The following is a 20,989-nucleotide window of genomic DNA, read 5'->3' as shown; positions in this document are numbered from 1 at the left end:
TAACAATAATCTCCATGAAATTGTCATCTTGGTGCGCGGCGGCTTTGTTACAGCCTTTACCCCTCGCGTGCTCAGCCCGGCCCCTCGCATTTGTTAAGTGAGAGGCTGGAGCTTGCTGGGAAGCTGCTTTTAGGAGCTGTAAGCTGCTGGGGAGGAATAAAATCCTCGGGCAGGACTATGTGAAATGAAGACCCCGATGTATGGTGAGGATGAGCTGTGCGGTGCCGGTGCTGCCCGACCCCAGGGGGAGCAGCAGCCGAGGTCACCGACGTCGCCCAGCGTCAGCTTGTGGACATCAGCCCGGATTTTTCCCATTCCTGGTGGCTTGTTCTTCTGTTTCCTACGTTATGTTACATCAACCTGGCTTTTTTTTATATTGAAGTGAAAAATTTTGGGGCAATGCAGTGTGAAAATTCACCTGCTGTGGATGCTTTTGTGGTTTGGGCATGATAGGAGTGGTTTGAGCGAGTGATGCTGGGTTTGTGGCAGCTCCTGGCTCTTCAGAATTATTTTTTTTCACCTCTTTGAGGACTTCTACTTAACTGTAGGCAGAGGGGCCGAGACTTTTCCACTTGGTGCAGATGGCCACCTTGGAGAGGACACCTTGCTCGTGCCTATTGTCCTTCCCTACTGTCCCATGGAGAGCCTGCAGGGCATTTCTCACAAACGCCACGCACGCCACTGTATGGATTGCTTTATTTTATCAGCATTTAAAAGATGTGCACATTAGAAAGTATCAAGGGACAGGCTCTGGTGGCAGCTGGGATGTGTATCGAGGTCTTGCTGCAAATTCAAGTCCAGTGATGACTTTTACAGGGCAAGGTTTAACTAAGACATGGAAGTGGTTTTGTGTGCGTGCGTGCGTGTGAAAGCACTGGAGGAGCAAAAGCTGCTTTCCCGTTTTTATATACTCATAATGTTTCAGTATCTGCGAGCCTACAAAATCGCTTAATGGATTTTGTCTGCTAGGAATAGATTTTTAAGGCAGAAATAAAACTCGGAAGGCCAGACAGCGCTTCGGCAGTTCTCTTGTAGGATGCTGGTGGTTGGTTTTTTTTTCTGATCGCAGGGAAGATGAAGGGGCTGTGTGCTTGGTTTGCGGTGTGAGAGCTGGTGGGATGCTGAGGCTGGAAGTGCTAAAGTCCCAGCCGTGGATTCAGCAAGGGTGCTGGGCTTTTTGGGGTGGGCGGGTGTCACCTCCCGTGGTGGAAGTCCCACTCACCAGCTCCTCTCATCTCAACAGGACCGACAGTGGCGTTATGCATGCCGACTCCCGTGAGTTTTCCTGAGTTCCTGGGGGACTGCCTTGCTTTTTGAATCAGAAAGTTGCAAAATACCATCAAGAATGGCACTTGTGGATAAACACAAAGTCAAGCGACAGCGACTGGACAGAATTTGTGAAGGTAAGAGGATGCTCCGCTGTTCTGTGAAAGCTGACGGACTATTAAGGTAGAATACCTCATTTTTCCTTGTTTTGTACAGCACTTGGAGATAATGAGATCCAGACCCATGACCAGGTTCTCCATCTTCTGTGTTGACATGAAATACGGTCATATCGGTGTTGAAATGTTAGCAAGGGATACACTGGTTCCTCCTCGCAGTCCTACGGGCAGGACTGCTTCATTACCAGCTCTCCTTTCATCCTGGTTTCTAATGAAATGCTGCAGTCACTCCCAGTTTGAGGCACAGCTTAAATCTGTGCTGCCTTGAGAAAAAGGTCGTGCTCTGTTCAATGTGCTGCTTCCTGGAGATCTCCTCGGGCCAGGACGCGGATGGCCGAGGCTGCTGCCACTCTCCCTCGCAGTGCTCCAGCATCCCAGGCTGTGGGCAGGAGCCCCTGCTGCTGCTTCAGGCTGCTTGTGGGGCTGGGGAGAATGATGCAGGACATTTGGGTAAAGCTCAGCATCCTCCACCTCAATGCAGCCACCCAGGGCTGTGGCCAGGGAAGGGCAGAGATTCGGCTGTCTGAGAGCTGCTGCTTCACTCAGTGGACACAAAATTTGACCATTTCCATTAATATTGACTATCACAGTAGAAAAAATGAAAATTTAAAAGTAGCTCTTGAAGTATTTCACAAGTTTTGGGGCAAACTGTTTGGGGCAGATTTGCTGTAAATCGTTCTTTACTAATTTCACGTTACAGCAGCACAGCACAGGGGACTCTTACTTTCTATTTATGCCATTTTCCAGCAGCAGAAGTCTGTAGGTAACCTTTGCCTATTGCAGCTCACGTAGTTTAAGCTGCTTATGATGGAAGTTAAGTGATGGCAAAAAAACTCAGACTTCTTGGTGTCCTTCTCTTATGCAAACTGACACTCAGGGAAGTTTTCCCATCAGTAGCAAAAGCGGAGCAGATTGTTATTTTAGGAAGGATGTCTTCAGTCGTGTCTTTTAAGGAGCTCGGGTTTTTATCTGCTCTTAAGGAGATGAATAGTGGCCTGCAGGGTAACAATTCACTGTGTTACCTGAATGCCAACCAAGTGAAATAGGTTTTTCTCTTGGATGAAATTGCAGAGTTCTCGTGGGAGTTGTACTGCGTCCGCTCTAGCAAAATATGTGGGGTTTGTGGGGTTTCCAGGGAAATGCTGAACAGTAGGACAGGGCGAGTTTTGCACAAATACTTGTTATACATTTCTTACTCTAGCATGCCAAAGCAGAACTCCTTTGCTATTGCTTTACACTTCTCATGAGTTACCCAGCTTCAGAGCCATCGGGGTGATCCTCGTGCTCTCCTGCGCATTCAGAGCCCCTGCGAAAGCTCCGAATATTCCTCAGAAAGTGGCAGCGGTTCTGGGGGACTGGGTGCCAGGCTCAAAGAAAAGCCAACAGGACCAGAGAAACCAGCTCTTCGCTTGATCACGTAACACAAAAAGATGTGGAAGCAGCTCTACCTCTCTGTTTATTAACCCACACTGGACTGACGTTAGTGGTGCGGTGTCCCTGGGGTAGGGGGTGCAGCCCCACTGATTTTTTGGGGGGAGCTGATTTTTTTTGGGCAAAGCAAAGGCGAGGAGCTAGGAAGGGGCATCCAGAGTGTGCTGCGGCATGGGGCTGCATATTTCTCCTTTTGAATGTCATAAACACTCAGGTGTAGTACACTATCTCATCTTCAAAATTTACTTTGAACTCAACTTAAAAGAGTTGTGTCAGCTGAGCCTGGATGTTCAAAAGCTGCCTTCCTGGTTTGATGTTTACTATCAGATCTACTTGCTTAGTGTACAAGAAATTCAAAAGGATCGTACGACAAACCTGCTGACAGAGCTTTAGATGTGATTGAAGTTTAGATTACTTTCCTCTGATATATGGGCTTTTTTTCTTCTTCCTTGGTTGAAAGATATTCTTTCCTAATCTGTAAATGTGCAGAAGACATAACTTTTTAAAGTATACTTTGTCATTCGCCACCTGTTTTGTGATTTGATTGAGGGGATGGGATTCACGGTTGTAAGACACTTGGGCTGTTTTTATAAGCAACAGATTATGACTGGCTGTAAGCAACAGTGCTAAACCTACCTTAAAAATGCAAAGAACATAGGATTTTGCAAAATAGTAGGCTTAAAAGACTGCAGTATACGGCACTGGCATCTCTGATGGCTATTTTTTATTAGAGGCTCCTATTCTTGGATTATAGCGCAGTAAAGCACTGAAGAGGGGTGTTCCAGCTGCTGGGAAAACACACATTGAAAAAACAAGCTTTTCCCTTGGCGTTGTCTGGAAAGGTCCATGGAGAAATTGGTGAAATACGGTGAGAAATTAGGGAGCTATTTCTGTAGACTGATGGGAGAAGCCTTCTAGCAGCGTGCTGTTTGCTGAGAATTGCTTCTGCTCTTCTCTTTAAACAAGTGGACAGGATGCGAGCCTACATTTAACTGATGGAAAGCTTGATGTTTTGCAGTACGTAGGTGGGTTTCTGTGCTCTTAATGAAGTCGGTGTGCTGTCCCATCCCTTTTCCTCTACACAACCCCTGGCAGGGCTCTCTAGGAACGGACGCCACTCATCGCAGCAGGGTGGTGGCAGACGAGATACCCTCAGGCTTCCCGCTACGTGTTGCAACCACTGACTTGCTGGGTCTTCATCGTGCTTTACAAGCTGCCACAAACTACCACAGTACTAAAAGAGCGTTTTAGGAAGCTGTAGCGTTCGTGTTGCTCTGTTAAATGTGCATCTGGCACAGGAAAAGAATCCGAGCCACACACGGGGGTAGTACTTCTAAAAACACCTGTCTGTAGCCTTTATGTACGGGTTTATGAGTCTTCCAGGAGGAGAGGGAGGTCAGTCTCATTGCATTACTGTGTTTTTTTTATACATAGGTATTATATCTTTGTATGACAGAGCTACCTTTCCTGCTGAGGAGGCTGTTTTGAAGGGGCGAGCTCTTTGCATCAACTCACAGACTTCACTACAAGTGAGACAATGGTGCACACTTAAGGGATAAATAAATATTAGGGCAACAGCCTGCAATAAAGCCATTTAGAGTCATCTGTTAAGAATTAAATGAGTTTGTGAGGCCCATCAGAACGAAGTCTTGGCTTGCCCTTTTCTTTCTCTTCTGGTTGTCCCAGAGAGTTTGGGTGCCGATTCTGTAATTGGATCCCTGCGGGTGGAAAGACGTATCCAGTGAATGGCTGGGGCTTTTGGAAACAGCATGTGTGGAGTGGTTTACATAATTCCTGTGTGTGGAATCGCGGCTAATTACGTAGCGAGTCAAAATATGCTTTGGAGGTGGAGCTGCTGGTGCTGTGTTTAGTTAGAGTTGTCCAGCACCCCCTAGTTCAAGTCTGTTCCCATTTGCTTGTAATTTTGCTACATTTTAAATCTGTTTGAGCTGAAATTTTCCATTTCATGATGGGTTTTTACCTCGGGGTGAATTTAAAAAAAAAAAAAAAAAAAAAAAAAAAAAAAAAGTTCCAGCAAAAACTGTTGAGCCATGTCTAAGCGGGAGATGCTGAAGAATGTTGTTTTTGCTGTGCCTGAAACAAAGCAGAGCCCCGAGCCTGCAGCCTGGCAGCCGCAGTACCCTCCTGCTCTGCTTTGGAAAAAAAAAAAAAAAAAAGGGGGTCTAAATAATTTTGCATCTGAGTTGCTGCGGTGTCAGGAGTGTGCCTGTTATTGTTCCCGAATTTGGGGCAATTTCTTAGCTTTTGAAGGAATGAAGTTGGCGCGTGACCCCGTTGGCCACTCGTGCTGAGGGCTGCGCTTGCTGTGCAACACCTCCCTGTGCTGCAGGCTGGTGGGCACGAGGTGGGGAGCTCTTCTGGAGGCTCAGGGTGAGTACAGCTGGGAGCAGGGTAAATCAGAGCATGGGGCAGGACAGAGCCTTTGCCAGGAGGCCAGAGCAGAGCTCACACGCCTGGCCCTCAAACAGGCACAGCCAGAAATGAGCTGGCCCCGCTGTTCTCTTTCATGACCACCTTGATTTTGATTTTAATTTATGGTGGTCTCAAGGTGCATGATGCTACAGGTGTGTGTTATTCCTGCCTGTCTGTAAGCCTGGCAGTTTCCTCCTGCTCTTCCTGGGCTCTCCGGGGTCAGCCTTTGCTCTGCATCATCACCGCAGTGAATGCAAACCATCAGCAGCAATAACCCTCAGGGCAGAAGCTCACCTGCCTCACATTTTCATTTAGGAATCAACTGCAGGGTGATATTGAGTGTCATTTTTTCTCTGTGACCTGTGGTAGAAGAAGGTGCCCAGCAGTGCCCAGCTCCGATGACACACGGTGGCACCCCTGGTGCGTGGCATCCATCGCTCCTGCAGGGTACTCAAAGCATCACTTCTGCTGCCCAGCCTGCTGCCTGCTCGGCTGTCCTTTATCCTGTGCTTCTGAAAATATGGTTAAAAAAATATTAAGTAATACCAGGAGCTAGACAGGGGGTGAGGAGCAGCCCTCAAACGTTGCTGGTGGTGCTTTTGGGAACAGCCTGGCTGGGAAGCCAGAGGAGGAGCTGCAGTGGCAGCGTGCAAGGTTGTGCTGTCTTTTCCTCATCAGATGTAGACACTTAACAGGGACGAGGCAGTGGTGGTGGCACATCCAGGATGTGTAATGGCATGTCTTGTGTCTGTGTAAATCACAGGTTTCCCAGCCCTGCTGAATTCCTTCCTGATGATCCCAAGCACTGCCCCTGCTCAGCACCTTCGCAACTGCGCTACCCTGCTGTCTGCAGCTCCAGTGCCATGAAATTTTAATGCCTGGCTTTATAGGTTAAAGTTTGCACTGACATTTATGAGTCAGTTAAGCTTTCAACACACGCCCAGAAAGTGGCAGCCCTGAGATGAACAAGAAGCGAAGAGAAAAAATAATTGCAAGGCCAAGTGAGCTCAGACGTTTCCTGATGGAGTTCTCGCTTTGGGATTTGTCATTTTCCAGTGGGAAATAGTGTCCTTACCCATCAGTTTGTGCCACCAGAGCTGTCTGTACCTTGCAAAATAGCAGAGCCGTTCAAAGTGCCACACAAGCCCTTTGTTTTCTTTCAGGTCCTTTGGTCCTTTGGTGTGTCTGGTGGCTGATAAATGCCAGCACGGTCACGTAAGACTTTTCAGAGCTCAATGCACGAGTCCCTTGGCTTTTTGAGTCACTGATTTATATTCTGAGCGGCACCTTAATGTCCTGTTTGGCTGAGGAGTCTCTGATTCTACCCGTAATCCATATTTGCTGTAGGAATTCCTCAAGTGTTTGCCTTCCAGTCACTATGGTTGCTGCAAGTGGCCTTGACCCTCCCCAGCCACTCATTTATCAGTGGGAGCGAGGCACCAGCCTGCGTACGGGTGGCTCTGAGCTGGCCCCGAGCCCTCGGCTGCAACAATTTGTCCCAAAATGTTGATGATGGTTTTATCATCACCGGAGTTACCTTGGTCCTGGTTAATTCATTTCAAAGCTGGACAAGAATTCTGCATTCCACGTCTCTGCCAGCAGTGGAAGTCAGTGCAGACCATATAGAGTAACGCCTGAATAAATATACCACGTAAAGGCAGGTCCTGTGGAAAATGCAAACTTGCATCTATGTCAGGGGTACATTTTGCTTGCTCCTTATTTCAGTTTCTCATGTGTAAAAGTGGGCTTAATATTCACGCAGTCAATTATTGCGTGTGGTGCACTTTCTTATCATAAAAAAAAAAAAAACAACCCTCCATAAAAGTGCCCCTGAAGAATTGTAATGGTTCTGGCTTTTCAGCACTATTTGAACAGTGTGTGCTTGAGGTTTGGGCTCGCACACCAATAACAACAGAAAACAGAATAGGCTCCCATTCAGCTCGCACAGTCCATTCAGGCTGAAAAATAGAGGAACCTTGCCCGTGGAAGCAGTTTGGGAAAAGCATTTTAAAGCTACCAGGCAGTCAAAATGCAAGTTGTACAAGCAAACTGAATCCTGGCAGCCTGGTTTTCCAGGCCCTAGTGTTCTGTCAGCATGGTAGTGTGTAGGAAATAGCTGGTTATGAGGCACTGCCGTGCACGTAATGCCATGACACGAATTGTTCCAGTGCTCAGCATCCCTGTGTCCGGAGCCCTGCCTGCGTGAGGGGCTCGGCACTGACTGGGCAACTCTGCAAAGCTGCTGCCTCCGCTGCTGGCTCCTTCCTGTAATGCAATGCTGGCCAAAATTAGTATGTTTGATATTTGGGTGGAGGAATTTTCTTCTATTCTTGCAAATTTGAATGCCAAGTAGCATCTGATAATACTTATTTTTGCTGCTTAGAAATAGAATCCTATTATCTCAGGAAATTCTTATCACCACTAGTCATTTGATGAGAAACAATGAGTTAAAGATGATATCAAGTGTGGAAGAAACTGCTTGTCCTGGGTAAAACTGACTTATTTAGAACAAATATAGAGCTTTTTTCTTTTTCTTTTTTTTTTTTTTTTTTTCCTAGTGGATTTGAGCTTCTTTGTTCCGTGATTATGAAACACAGTACAAGGATTTCCCCCACACAATAAAGCTTTTCATATATTTTTTAAGTTTCCACCTCAAAGCACATAAACCATCAGGCTTTTAAGGAAGGGTTGCTTACCACACTTGGCCTAGACAAAAGGAAAAGTTAGTCTGTCAGATGCTCTGCCATTACTCCCTGTGCTGATTTAATTTCTCTGAAGATCTGTCTGGCTGCTCCCAAGATTCATCTTATTTCACTTACAGAGGCTTCAGAAACCATTTCAAATTCACACGAAAGCTGGATTACACCTCGTTTTACCAATCTGGGCAGTGGCAAGTGTGCCACACAGCACTGTTTTTAATTACCTCTTAGTCATTCACAGGTTTTGTTAAAATTTTAAGATGTTTTTAATATTGGACACGATCCTATGGATGAAGAGAGTTCCAGCAACCTCAGTGGGTTCACAGGCATTATTCAAGCTTACTGACCTTATTCCCTGATTTATTTTCAACCCTTTTGCTGTGCTGAATCAAGAATTCGCTCTGTTTGGAAGCAGAAATTTTCTGCTTTGAGACAGAGGTGTGGTGTATCTCCTATCTACAGGTATGCTGTTGTCCTTGCAGCAGGGAGGCAGAGGTGCTCGAGTAGTTTTCCAGTTCTGTTTAGATTTATTTTTTTTTATATACATTCACTTACGTGCAGTGTATCTCCTGTGACATGCCACAGGGGGATATGCATGACAAGATGTAGGACTTGAGCCAGATATGAAGCCAGCCTGACAAAATCCCCCAGGCATCCGGTAAAGAGTAAGACACATTTAGATAAGGTTACAGAAAGGAAAATAAAAAAAAAATCATGAATTTGGTATGCAATCGCGTTGTAATAGATATGTGACTCGAGCTATTGCAAGAAGTAGAGCTCCTGTTTCCTGAGACGTGGGTGCTACATGCACAGAGGTAGGAAAAAATACTTCTGTTGTGTTCTCCTTGCATTTAAGCCCACATTTATGGTAACTTAATACGCATCTAACTCTTAATTCCACCTTGTATTTTTCCATTTTCTCCAGCCTTAAGACAAGGTTCCATATAACAAGCTTTCTAACTTCAAGTCATTAATTAAGAAACAATTACAGCTGATGACTTCTATACCATCAACTTAATTTTTCATCCTCACCACATTTCCCATTTAAATTAACTGGTTTATGGATTAACATGTTGTCATGTCTGGTGTCTTGTTATTATTTTTTTTTCTCCTTACTCTAAATCCTCCTCCGCATTTAAAGATTACTCAGAAAAATGACAATACCCCCAGAATACGCAAGGAGACAGGGAGCTGAGCATTGTCTGAGCAGCAGCCTCGGGGCAGCCCTGTCGACATATTCCCGAGCTCTGGTTTTTGGGAACGCGGCCGAAGGCAGGGGGTGGAAGTTGGAAGTTGGCTGCTTCGCCTCTTCCAGATACGTGATGGGAAATGCTCAGTCCTCAAGGACGGATGAGAACGGGATGGATTTTCCTCCCAAACACGAGCAAAAACTCCTATCTGCCTCCTAAGTTAGAATCCCTCCTGGACTGACAACGTCTGGATCCGGACCAGGTTTTTAGGTTTGATTCCGACTCTGCTGAATATTTACTAGTAAATATTTTGACAGGAGCAGGACATCTGGCTATACTAAAATAAAGCTGCAGAGAAATGCATTACACAACTTTTCTTTTATATTTTTCTGTATCCACGAACAGATGTAAGGGATCTCGGTGCCAAAACAGTGAAGGTTTTCATTATGTGTGTTATATCCGAGAGCTTTCTTCAAAGAGCGAGTTTTCTAGAGTTGGTCGTGCATTTTTGTTGCCTTAAACTTCAATGGTGTTGCTAATTTCTTACTGACACTTTTATATAGCCCATTAGCTTAACTCTATTAACTTGTTTTGTCTTTTATTTTAGATAGTCTTCGTAGTGTGTTTTTTTTTTAAAACACTCTCTACTGCCATCTAGCACTTCAAAACTTATTGATAAACAGCTTCAGTTCACAAAAAAAAAGCCTAGAGTTAGAGCTTGGCACCCACTTTTGAGAGAAAATAGTGTCACTGCCTGCTGGTAATAGCAGTTTGGGGATATGAATCAGCCAGTGGACCTAAACAAGGATTGTGGGGTTGGCACCTTTGGCCTTGGGGTCACCCTACCAGGGAGGAGCCGTCCCCAAGGATGGTTGGGGACCATGATAAAATGTACCAGCAAATAGGATCCCTCCCCACCAGATACTTTGGCTATTGCCATACAATAATAAAATATATCAATCTTCTAGAAAAGCAAATAACAAATGGCTTTTAGCCAAAATAACATTCCTTCCTGGTTTTTGTGTGTGTTTTCTTTTGGTTTGTTTTTTTCTTAAATCTGTGTTGAGTCTGCAAGGGACGTGCATGTTTCAAGCTCTTGGCATCATCAGGGAAAGTAAAGCAGCAAGACACCCTGAACTCCAGCCTGTTTATCTCCTCGAGACCATGTTACAACCTAGTAATTAATTATTTTTTATGCAAAGCCCAGACATGCATGGCAGAGTTCAGAATTACAATATATATTCATTTAACAATGGATTTCTCTACTGCTTTCTGGGACAGATATAATTCCCATGCTTTTCATTACACATGCTATTTAAATCTTGATCCTGAATTCTTATTAAAAATGATGAATTTTGACCTCAAGGTCTAATACCCAGTTTTGGAGACAAGGTGCTTGATGTGATTTCCAGAGGATTATTTTTAAGAGCATTCGTAGATTAGATCTTTGCCAATAGTTGAGGGATGTGCCCAATGAACCTTGTCTGCTGGCTTTTCGACTGCCGTTCAGCATCCAGATTGATTTTTATTCTGTAGCCCTTGACAGTGTGTAGTTTCATGGCACAGGGAGACATCTGATATTTTTATTATCCCTTTGTTGAACCAGGAATGTCACAATACCTTTTTCTGCTGACTTTTACTGGACTCTCCCAATACTTGAAGGCAAAATTGTTTCTCACTGAAGTTTCAAGAGCCTGTAGGGCTCATTCCAAAGGCCGAAAGGATGTTTTTCAGCTGGGCTTCTTGTTTTTAAACATGATTTTTTTTAGATGACTGCTAGCCTCCTGCATTTGTTAGCCACAACTTGATTTTGATCCCTGGCCGCAAATCACCAGGGCTTTGCCAGGGGAACCAGACAGCATGAGGTGATGAATCCTGCGTGCTCCTTGGGGTGCTTCTGCTCAGACCCTCATTCTGCAGTAAATACGAAGTAAATCCAGGTAGTGCACCCCTCAACGAAAGACGGGTGAAGGGCCTGTGCTTGGAGACTTGTCGGCACATGGCGATGTGAGATGCGGTGCTGGCTGGCAGTGGAAAGGAAGAGGTGGCCTCATCGCTCAAAATTCCCGCATGTTTGTTGCCTGCACATCACTGGCTGCTCTGAGCAGCCCCGTTTGAGGGTAGTCAGTGGGGTTTGCAGCCAAACCCATTTCCAAACCCCATTTTGCCCGCAGCACGGCGAGGCACGCGGCGGTGCGTTCCTGGGGCGCATTGTGCATGCGAGCCAGCGGTTACGCTGCGCTTGCATCCAGCCCCAGGGCGAGCTGCACGCGGACGTCAGCTTTTGTTTTGCGCTTCAAAGTCATCAAAATACGGAGTTCCATAGGGCAGTGATTGTTTAATAATCGGCTGATCTTAAGAGTGTTTTGTTGTACCGCACCAAGTTGGTATTTGAGAGGGTTTTGTTGAAGTTACAAAGCATCCACGCTTTTGGTTTGGAAATTGGTAAAAGCATGTGGCAGGGCTTCAAGCGCTGAGTGCTTTCAGATGCTGTTCTGTTCCTTTGATTATTGAAAATGATTCCTGCACAATCCTGCTAATTTTCTCTTTTGTACGCCTCCAATTTCAGGAGACTGTTAGAAAGTCCATCTATGCAGAGTGCTTATTGCCGCGGCAAGAGAGATTTTTTGCAGGGCCAAATTTGAGCAAATGCAGTAATTTCCAAGGATTTGGAACATTGTCTTCCTGCATTTCTTCCCCTGATTTTTTTTTCTTTAACGTTTGCGTGCACGTGTGAGCAACATTTACAGCACACTCATGCTATTCCTTCTCTGCTCCGTAGCAGCCATCGCATCCCACCGTGTAGTTGAGCACCAGCTCCGTCCTGCCTCCCAGCACCCTGCAAGGAGCAGACACCCAGAAAAGGCTCCCCAGCCACCAGGGGTCATTAGGTACAATCACACACGGTCCTGGAAAGCCCAGACACCGAGGCATTTATCCCACCGTTGGCTTTCCGGTGCTCTGTACCTTGTCACCTGAAATCACAGTACAAACACGGGTTAATCTTAACGCCGTCTGACTGTGATAGGTGTATGTTATCTTATCCCTCTTGATGGAAGGGGAATCTGTGACTAAGAAATTAATCAATTTGCTTGCTGGCAGTGGTAGAACGAAGTATAAAGCCTGGGTATCCTGATACCTGCTCTCTCCATTAACACGAGATGTACTTACCCTCTGGAGGATTCGTCACTACAACAGGTAGGAATCCTTTGCCTTGGAGAGGGAAAGAGCCTTTTTTCAATACTGATTCACCTTACAGTTTTTGCCCAAAATGAGATTTGGCATATTCACTCTGTTGTTTTAAGTTCTGCTTTCTCCCAGAAGAAAACAATATGGGAGAAAACGTCTACAGTTTGCTGCATGCAAGAAAAAAAAAAAAATCACGTTTCTTGTAAAAAAACAATATTTAAACTTGTACTTGGAAAGTATTTTAAAATAGTAAAAAGCAAAACTAAGAAAAAGTGTACTGTTTTGTTGCACGGGGTAATCTCTCCAGCAACTTGCTTGCAGAATTTGAAATGAAATGTTTTACATCGATGTGAATTACATTTCACATCCAACCTCCCCCGAGTCAGTGCTGCAGACACCAAAAAATGTTGTTTACAAATTTGTGTTGCAGATTTAGCATCCTGATTTCTTATCACGGTTTTTACATACATAACAGGTTTGCTCCTCACTGAAAGAAAACTGAGCTTCCTGGCACTGGGGGAGATGAGTGTTTCGGATCCACTGGGAACGGTTTCCCGAGCCAGATCTCATTCCCTGCATTTTGACTGTGGTGTCGAAATGCTGGGCCCACCTTTCTGCTCCTCTGTCATTACTTGTTTTCAGAGCACATCTCTGTAGCTGCTGTATCATAGCAAAATTTACCATACATTATACCAACACTAGATTGAAACCCAGCGTATTAAGTCACAACTGTGCATTTTTCACGTGATCTGAAATACCAGAGCACTTAATCTCTTGATCAGCTTTTTTTTTTTGCTTTTTTTTTTTTTTTTTTCTTTCATATGTCTTTTTTTTTTTCTCCCTAAATACCTCGAGAATTAAAAAGGAAAATAAATCTTCTGCCTGTCCCTTGGTCCTTCATCTCCCCCTCACGTTGGGAATGCTGGTGCCAGCGCCTTTTCTCCTCTCCCCAGAAGTGCAGATGAGCTCAGTTGGGTTGGGTTGTGCTCCTGCACCTCCGCGTCCTCTCCTGGCGATCGCTGCCTGGCTCTGAATTCAGAAATAGCTGCGGAGTTACTGGCATTTGCACAGGTGCTGCTGCTAAGAATGCGAAAGGAAGAAAAAGAAAAAATCCTGGCTGCCCATCCATAAATATTTCATTCCGGTCATTTTGTACGCGTTTCTTGATTCAGGGGGAGTGCAGCATCCTCCCACGAGGACCCGTACCACATAGCCTGGGGAAAAGCCCAAGTCCCAGTGGGTGTGTGAGCTGCTCCGTGCCCAGGCTGAAGGGAGACCAGGATGGGTCTTCTGGCCCTGCTCAGCCTTATGTGAGCTGAGCCAGGCAGGGCACGGCCACTGGTCACCACTTTGTTGGGTTGGACTAAGTCTCTTCTGCATGTCCATTGAGAGACCCAAGAGTTTATCAAAGCCTTTGTCTTTTTAAGAGGCAGTAAATACTCAGAGATCCCTTCTGACTTCCCATACAGTTGTTCAGGACCAGCACTTACAGTGTTTAATTGCTCTCTGACATGTTTTTTTCCCATTGTCTACCAGGGCTGAACATGGACTGATTTCTGTGAAAACAATGATGGAAGATGCCCCTGATCTATAGACGAGCGTTTTATTATTTTTGAGTATACATTTTTGGTAGCTTTCTTCTGCTGCTTCAGAACAAACAAATGGCACAGATCTCTCTGTATCCATTTGGGAATACATTTCAGCCTTTACCAAAATGTTGTGGTAATAAAATGTTTTTGTTTGCTAAAATGTTCTCTGCTTTATTTGTAAGCCACAAATGTGTCTTCCCATTTTGACTCTCACAAAAGAAGAAATTTTCCAATGCGCCTTAAGTTCGTTAGTTAATTCAATATGATGCCAATCAGATATTCTCCGAGAATTGCATAAATAATCTTTGGGGGGCCCGTGTTTTGCATGTCTGCGTAATATCCAACATAATTTTAAAGACTGTGGTGCTTGGGGATGGAATTGGAGGAGAAAATGTTTGAAGAGGATTTATAATATTTACTGCAATAAAGAAATTTAGGGATTACTCAAAGATCCTGTCAGTATTTGGGTCAGAAATATAGCCCCGAGGTATTAGTATGATAGGCAAGTAGAAGCATTAGGCTGTATTAGTGATTTAGCTATCATAATAGCACAATAGTCTATCATGTGATGGCTAGCGCACTAAACATTTATTGTGGATTAGCAGTGAAAAACGCACAAGCTATCTTGCAAACAGACCAGAGGTGGCTGTTATCCCTTTTACTGGGTCTGTCCTGGAAGGTGCACGTCTGAGGTGCAGAAATCTATTATCACAGCGGGGAAAGGCAAAATCATTTCCCTCTAAATTCTTTTAATTGGGAAAGGAAAATGTTGCTTCGCTCGCCGTGATTAACAAAATAAGTAATGATTGACCTATTCTTCTAGGAAAAGGAATCTTTGAGCGTAAGCAGCTCGTGATAATTTAGATAGGTGTTTTGGGGAGCCATTTTAATCGCTCCTCTGCAAATGGTAACTATATATGGAAATTTTTATTATGTTTCCAAATAATGATTTTCTGTGTTGTGATTCCATCTAAATCCTTTTGCCTACTCTAACTGTAAAAAAAAAAAAAACTTAATCCATATGAATATTGAAAGACTGCTAGAAACAAATTGAGTTTTGTCTGATGTCTCTGAGTGTTTTTCCATCTCATAAACATGTTTTTTTTTTTTTTTTTTTTGAAGGAAACCAGAGATAATAGGCAAAAGTCTGCTACTCCTTTTTCCTTTGTAGGACTAGAGTTTAGATCCTTTGATCCTCCCCTCCTTTTCCGTGACCTCTGGTAGGGTCTTAAAATTATACATTCCAGATTACACCTCCACAATTTTCTGTCCTGGGATGATGAAAGGATTTGCGTATTATGATAATAATGTAAAGGATCCTTTTGGAGCCCAGTTAGTGTAGCTAATTTCAAACTACAACAAAAAAATGTAATTTCCAAAGCAAATTACAATATTCATAAAGTGTTAAACAGATACCTATCTAATTTCTAATCGCTCTTGTATTCCTCAGTATCTAGCACTGGCCTTTTTTTTTCTTTTCGTCCTGCCTGCTTGCTCCCATTTAATTTGTCCTTAGCTGTGTGCAGTGGATTAGCATTTCATCAGGGTGGATTAAGATTGAGCTGACACTGGAGCTTGCTTTTTTATTTTTGTATGTGTGCGTGGGGCCGTGCGGGTGCGTGCACGTTTCGTTATCTCACTGCTGATTCCTGCCGGCTGCTGGTGCGGATGGGAGCAGTGACCTCAGGAGGAAGGCGACAACCAAAACTGATGAAAAACGTGTAAAAAAACAACATGTAAAAAAATATATATATAAATATATATATATATATAATGATTCCCTGGGGAGAAATTGCTTTGAGGTTGCTGGCTGGGTTGGTGCAGGAGATTTCATCGGGCTGAAATGATGTCACATGGAGCAGGGGCTTTAGCAGTTTTATTTAGCTCCTAATCCCCGGCACTGCTCGGCCAGTTGTCCATGTGAGCGCGCCGTCCCGGGCAGCAGAGGATAAAGCATCTGGGCTGAGCGCGGCGGCCCCCTTCTGCACGGAGAGCCCTTCCTCCCACCAGCCCAGAGCGAGGCCGGGTTACAGCGCTGCTGTATGCTTTGCCTGCTAAAGTTTCGAAGAATTAATAATTCAGGCGGCGCTCGGAAAGATAAAACCACGAAGGGAGGGCTCACGCCACCGGGCACGGTCTGGTTTTGATGCTGGCCGGGGAAGCGGTGAGAAGGAAGGCGCCTCCTCTTCTCCATCCATCCCAGCAGGACCAAGCGGTGCGGTGGTGATGCCCATCCCCAGCAAGCACCCCAACATCGGCCGCTCGCAGAGCTGGGACGCTGCCGGCTGGTACGAGGGCGCCTGGGAGGGCGAGAACGCCTTCGAGTACCAGAGGCCGCCGGGCCGCAGGAGCTCCCTGACCTACGTGGGCAGCGAGGGCAGCTGGTACGAGCCCCTGGGCCTCCGCGCCAACGATATCATCTTGCAGGGCGGCGCAGAGCTGAAGCAAGAGGCGTACCCCTACCAGGATGCCGCCTTCGCCCCGGGGCCCCTCAGGAAGGGCTCGGTCCCCGACTTCGCCTACTGCGACCGGCAGGCAGCCATGGCGGGCCGGGGTGCCCAGGATTACTACAGCGACCCCTCCTTGGCGGCTAGATCGCCCAAAGACCCCCGCTGCTACCAGCCGCTGAGCCGGCCACCGGCGGGCTACGGGGTGCCGGGCAGCCGGCTGTCCTGGGACCCGGCCTCGGGTCGCCCACCCGTGCCCCCAGAAGCCGCCCGCCTCTACAGGGACCCCAAAGCACTGGATGGGCAGCGGCTGCGTGGCAGGGACGTCTCCCCAGCGCGGTATGGCGTGGAGACCCCCGGCATGCGGTATGCAGCAGAGCCCCCAGCCTTCCCCAGCCGGCCGGCATACGGTGACGGGGCAGAGCGGCCGCCTGAGACATCGGGGGGCAGGCAGGCAGCCCCCACCTGCCTGGTGGTGGACCCCAGCAGTGGTTATGGACCAGGACGGGAGGGCACGGGCACCAAGGGACCCTACGACAGCTACGAGGCGGTGGCGGCGGCTCCGTCCCACCCGGCAGTGCCGCCCGCGTTCCCCGGGCAGGAGGGGAAGAGGAGCTTCGACCCCGAGTTCGTGGCGCTGCTGCGTGCGGAGGGCGTCTCGGAGAGCACCTTCGCCGCCCTGCTGCAGCAGGGCTTCGACTCGCCCAACCTGCTCGCCATGATGGAGGAGAACGACATCAAGTCGGTGGCCCCCAACCTGGGGCAGGCCCGCGTGCTGTCCCGCATCGCCCACAACTACAAGGCGGAGATGCAGCTGCAGCAGCAGGAGCGCAGGAGCGGGGCGCTGCGCCCCAGGACCCGCTCCAACAGCTTCAGCCACCGCGGAGAGCTGGCGGGTGACTATGGGGTGCCCCTTGCCTCGGGGCCAGCCGCTGACGGCCCTACAGCCCCACAGCCTCCTCTTCAACCACCCTCCCCGAGGGCAGGGGAGATGCACCGGAGGCCGTCCAGCGCCCCAACCCAGCACCTGCTGGAGACCACCACCTACCCGGCCTCCACCGGTGCTCCTCAAGGGCCACAATTCCTCCCCGGTTCTGGATACAACACCCCCCTGCCTTGCAACGTGCACCCGCGGCCGGCCTCCACCTACAGCGCTCCCGCCGGCACGCCGATGACCACGGCCAACCCGCACGCCAGCCCCAAAACGGCGTACCCGACCACGTACACCGTGCCCATGGAGCTGATGAAGAGGGAGAGGACGGTGGCCTCGCCGGCCCCCAGCCCCCACGGCAGCCCGCAGCTCCTCCGCCGGCCGGGAGCACCCGGGGACGGGCTGGCCCCCACCGGCCCCACGTTCCCCGCTCAGCTCTCCCCGTACCCGAAGCTCAGCCGGCGCACGGGGCCGCCCGTCATCGTCTCCACGATGGCATCGCCCGAACCAAGTAATTTCCTAAGGGTCTTTGTCCCTACGGTAGTTTAGAACCACCCCATTGTTGCTTAAACCCCTAAAAAAAAAGAAACGCAGGCAAATATATTCGGGTTTTGTGCCAAAATAGTAGGCGCTCTCCCGTTTAGACAAGGAGAGGGGAGCCCTCCTTGTGTAGGGCTACACAGAGCTAAAGATGCTGGTTCTCCCTCTGCAGTTAAATTCTGAGTATTTTATTTGCTTAGCTAACTTCGGTTAAAAGTGAGCGGTATGTCAGATAATGCTTCCACCGTTAATCTTGGCGTTCCTGTTGTTTGTGGAGAACGGGAGATTAGATACTGCGCTCGCTGAGCAATTAGGACTACAGGGTTTGCTGCAGATTGACTTTTTACCACTGTTATCAGGCACAAATGTGTTCCTCGGAGGAAATGGTTAGCATTGTTTTGACTAAATTCATCAGATAGCTAATGGTGTTATTCGAGAATCGACTTACCTTTGGCCATTACCTAAGTCTTTTTCTTCTTATTATTAATTTGCTGTTTTATCAGGCATATAAAATAAAACCCCTGATTTCCTCCTAGAGATGCCTATAAGGGAAGCGATATAGCTGTTAAAGTAATAGGACCGTGCTTAAAACTAAAAGCCTGTCATTAAGCCCTGGAACAATAAAAATGAGTGGTGGCTCCTCTCCTCCCCTTCCCTTTCCCGAAGCGTTTGCCGCCGAGCTGCGGGGCCGGATGGCCTGGGCAGGCGTAGCTCATCCTCGTGGGTGATGTGCCCTGCTGATAACACCCCAAACCTGGCAGAAACCACCACAAACACGCTGCTCCGTAAGAGGAAATTCGGAAAATCCGATGGTTTGTGGCTCGCCTTGCTGGAGCAATGCTCAGAGAAGCCCTCAAAATGTTTTTTCCCGGGAGCGAGCCCGCGAGCAAACAAGCCTCGAACAATGTAACCTACGAGCGCAGGCACAAAGCCTCAATAAAAGTATACCATTTATAGGCATAGCAGTGGTGCCAAGCCGGTGATGACATTCCACAGGAATCTAAATAAAGAACGATTTTGTGAGTGGAAATGATAAAGTTGTCAAAATGCAGACGTTTGGCGCACCCCTTTCCCTGGCTCGCCATAATTACGCAGCTAGAAGGTGGGTGCCGTTCCTTTCATGCTTATGCATCCTTTATGCAGCTGGCGCAGCGCGCTGATTTATAAAAAAAAAAAATTAAAAAAAAAATATTAGGCAGCACGCTTTGTGTTGACGTGGATCACAGGCAGAAGCGATCCACAGCCAGGCAGTATTTTTAAACAAACAATTTCCCAAAGCCTGGAAATAAATAAAAAAAGACGGCGTGGCGTAACGTGGGGAGCACGGAGCTGGTTATGTTTGCGGTCGGTGCCGCCCTGGCACATGGCACGGCTGGGGAGCAGCCTCCTCAGGTCGGGCAACCAGACCCCTCTGCCGTTTGCCTCGTAGGGAAACGCAAACCTTATTGTCTTAAAAACCTCGATATTGGGCATTTTTCTGGGAAAGAATTGCCGGTGCGCAACAAGAGGAAGCCGGCAGCGTTTCTGTGCTGCCGAGCTCTTTCTCACTACTCCAGCCTCTTTTTTTTTTTTTCCCCCTACAACCAACTCATTTGCATGAGGATGACATTTGTTGCTCCAGTAATTTCATCTGATAATGGCCAGCTTGCAAAGCGGATCTGAAAACATATTCCTTAATTATGTGTTGCTAAGCAACGAGAGGGTTTGGCCATAATCACAGAAAGATTATCTTCTCATTGAAGTCCCTGAAAGGTTTAGCTGAAGTAGGACCTGTAAAATTGTCTTCATTTTTATTTATTTCCCCTTTTTATTTTCCAAATAAGCCCGAGAGGTTTTCTTCCCATTAAAGTGTATTTTAGAAGTAGAAGCCAAGGTAAGACCCGCTGCAGACGAAGGGCTGTGCTCAGGAGCGGAAGGCGTGGCGGTTTCCAGGTGTTGGAGCTGTGTTGAGGAATTACTCTTTAAGGAACACCACTGCTAAGGAGTGTTCACACTCACACGCGAGGTGATAAACCAGCACTCCAAATACGCCAGCGTGTTTGTAAAACATTGAGCGGATGGCAGGAACTTGACTCAATCCAGGAAAATCGCGTTTACCAGCGGGAGGAGAAAAGATGCATTTTTAGGAGCCAGGCTGTGCCCTTTGCAGTGGATACGTGAGTCACGAGGTGAAAGCAAGCTCAGTGTTAAACTCTGTCTCTAAATGGCTGCAGATATTTTCTGTCGGTGTAGGTTGATGTCTGCTCGGTCAGCAGAGGCTTGTAAAATGTCTGTTGTAGTCCACCGATGCTTTGAAGCTTGGTATATGAACAGGAGATTAAAATAGACCATTTTGTGGGGTTTTGTTTTTTTGTTTTTAAAGTCTTGTTGGGCTATGTATCGTAGTTTTTTAAAATGAGTGTTTCTAGACACCCAATTTGTGATTTTTTTGTGCCGAGGCGCTCGGTGTGGATTCTGCACAGATGCTGCTTACTTTGGGGCTGGGCAGAGGACGCGGCTCCTGCTGCCCCGAGCATCCAAGGGCAGGGACCGAGGCCTGGGCACAGGCCCCTCGTGCTGGTTTTGGGGAGGTAAGGAGAAAATCAGCCACGGGGACCTAGTGCTGAAATACCTGCTGCTCCTCGTGTTGTCCAGATTTTGTGTGTGGAGCCGTGGGGAATGGCTCCTGGGGGGAGAAACGCCCTCGCAGCCCGCTGCTCCTGCAGCCGTGCCATGCAGGGAGCGATCGCACCAAGTCAGCTCGGGGGCGAGCAGGAAAAGACCCTGCTGCCAAGCCGGAGTGACAAAACCGTGTCAGCCGGCGGGCTGCTGCCAGGGCGGGCTCGTGGCCAGTCTCCTGCTGGAGTAGGTGGTAATGCAGGGCCATAAATCCTGCAGGCCAGCAGAGATGGTGAGTGCAAACTGTTAAATGGTCACTGCTCAGACTGCTTGAGCCACATCTCCAAAATGTTGCATTTTCCACGTAGTATGTTTGCTAGTGTTCTGACTGTATTGCTCAATTTATATTTTTGTGCCCAATTTTTCAGTCTTAAAGCAGTTAGCTGTTAGAAGTCCTGTACTTTTGTAGCTAGCCTGCACTTCTCCCTCAGGAGGAGCCT

At 47.3% G+C, this 20,989-nt stretch overlaps 1 protein-coding gene across 1 annotated transcript in view; it reads left to right on the top strand.

The window, feature by feature from the left end:
- The first annotated feature begins 296 nt into the window (after window positions 1–296).
- Window positions 297–20,989, top strand: part of CTBP2 (C-terminal binding protein 2) — a 49,140-nt gene continuing 28,447 nt past the window's right edge. The window contains exons 1-2 of the mRNA XM_032190730.1: window positions 297–320; window positions 1,244–1,403. Of these exons, the coding sequence (XP_032046621.1) occupies window positions 1,346–1,403 (58 nt within the window). The 5' untranslated portion in view covers window positions 297–320; window positions 1,244–1,345. The remainder of the gene's footprint in view (window positions 321–1,243; window positions 1,404–20,989) is intronic.

Source organism: Aythya fuligula, chromosome 7, assembly GCF_009819795.1.
Source record: "Aythya fuligula isolate bAytFul2 chromosome 7, bAytFul2.pri, whole genome shotgun sequence".
NCBI classification, from domain to species: domain Eukaryota; kingdom Metazoa; phylum Chordata; class Aves; order Anseriformes; family Anatidae; genus Aythya; species Aythya fuligula.
This window is presented reverse-complemented; position numbering and strand designations above follow the sequence as displayed.